This window comes from Mandrillus leucophaeus, unplaced genomic scaffold (genome assembly GCF_000951045.1).
Source record: "Mandrillus leucophaeus isolate KB7577 unplaced genomic scaffold, Mleu.le_1.0 Scaffold53, whole genome shotgun sequence".
Classification (NCBI taxonomy): domain Eukaryota; kingdom Metazoa; phylum Chordata; class Mammalia; order Primates; family Cercopithecidae; genus Mandrillus; species Mandrillus leucophaeus.
Window position 1 is genome coordinate 2,413,768 of NW_012105697.1, and position 1,354 is coordinate 2,415,121.

At 53.2% G+C, this 1,354-nt stretch overlaps 1 protein-coding gene across 1 annotated transcript in view; it reads right to left on the reverse strand.

The window, feature by feature from the left end:
• ZSCAN5B (zinc finger and SCAN domain containing 5B) overlaps nucleotides 1–1,354 on the reverse strand; it is a 4,363-nt gene that overhangs the window by 1,867 nt on the left and 1,142 nt on the right. Inside the window, exons 2-3 of the mRNA XM_011997036.1 lie at nucleotides 979–1,190; nucleotides 9–92 (exon numbers count right to left, since the gene is read on the reverse strand). Of these exons, the coding sequence (XP_011852426.1) occupies nucleotides 9–92; nucleotides 979–1,190 (296 nt within the window). The remainder of the gene's footprint in view (nucleotides 1–8; nucleotides 93–978; nucleotides 1,191–1,354) is intronic.

The following is a 1,354-nucleotide window of genomic DNA, read 5'->3' on the forward strand; positions in this document are numbered from 1 at the left end:
CTGTCTACGTTCAGACGCTTCTCCAAAGTCGGCTTGGGTCTCAGAGTCTTTGGACCTCCTTTCATGACAATAGTCTTTGGCAGTCGGAAGTCCTCCTGACAACGGAAAACCAAGAGCAATGACTCCACGTCTAAACCGGGGGAAGCACGGACATGTCTGTCCCCTTCTGATTGGATGCACCAACTCTTCTAATGACACAGGTGTGGAAATATGTGCAGACTTCCTGTGGACCACCCCCTCACCCCCAGTAAACATCACCACCTCACGTCTGAGTCTGTCCCTGATCTGCACCCTCCATATTCTAAATCAGCTCCTGTGCCTGGTGGTTTTCACCCTGTGGTTCTCTGAGCATATTTCTTCCCGCTGTGCCAACGTCTCCCTGCCCCTGAGGCTGGAAGGAGCATGACTCTAGGTGGAGGCCCCTCACCCCTGGCACCATTGGCATTGCAACTGCATCACCCTCCTGGAGGGGGCGCTGCTGTGCAGAGCGGAGACCCCGCCTCCACCCTCTAGATGCTACTAACACCGCACCACCCCCGAGAATGCCAAACAAGAGCATCTCCAGACATGGCCATGTGTCCGGAAAGGCATAATCACCCCAGTTGAGAAATATTCCTCCAATTAAGAAATTGACAATCTGTAGAAAGTGGGTTCCTTGCTGAATTATTACATGAAATGTCTTTGAGGTAACTGGCTATGGGGAAGGGATCTTCATTCATCTGTGCCAACTGCCTCCCTCACTTCACTGAGACCATTTCTTAACCCCCACCCTCAATGCTAAAAGCTCTCATGGTGGAGGGAGAAGTAGATGAGGTTTCCCTCTCTGAGATGGCTCAGGAATGAATGTCTGGGGATATACCATGTCCATGGGGAATGGTTCTAATCTTGTCCTGTGCCAAATCTGTCAATCAGCCCAGCAGCCACACGACTTCTTCCCGTTCCTTCTCTCACCTCCACCCAGACACCAAGGCCTCACACACTCACCTGCCTCCTGGACGGTGCAAGGACCCTGGGCAGGGTCTGCAGCTCTCGGCGGGCCTGGCCTTTCCATGGACACATCTGGTTCACAGAGGAGGCCCGCTGGCTGGACATGCCTCTCGGATCATCCCTGACACTGGCGGGGGCTTCAGCCATCTCGACATCTGAGTCCAGCATAAGATATTCTTTGCCGAGCAAGTTGACCACAGACTGTAGAGGGAAAAAAGACAATCAGACTCACTATGAGAACTTGAAAGTAGCTCTCATGGCTGGGCGCGATAGCTCACACCTGTAATTCCACCACTTCAGGAGGCCGAGGTGGGCGGATTATGAGGTCAGGAGATCGAGACCATCCTGGCTAACACGGTGAAACCCC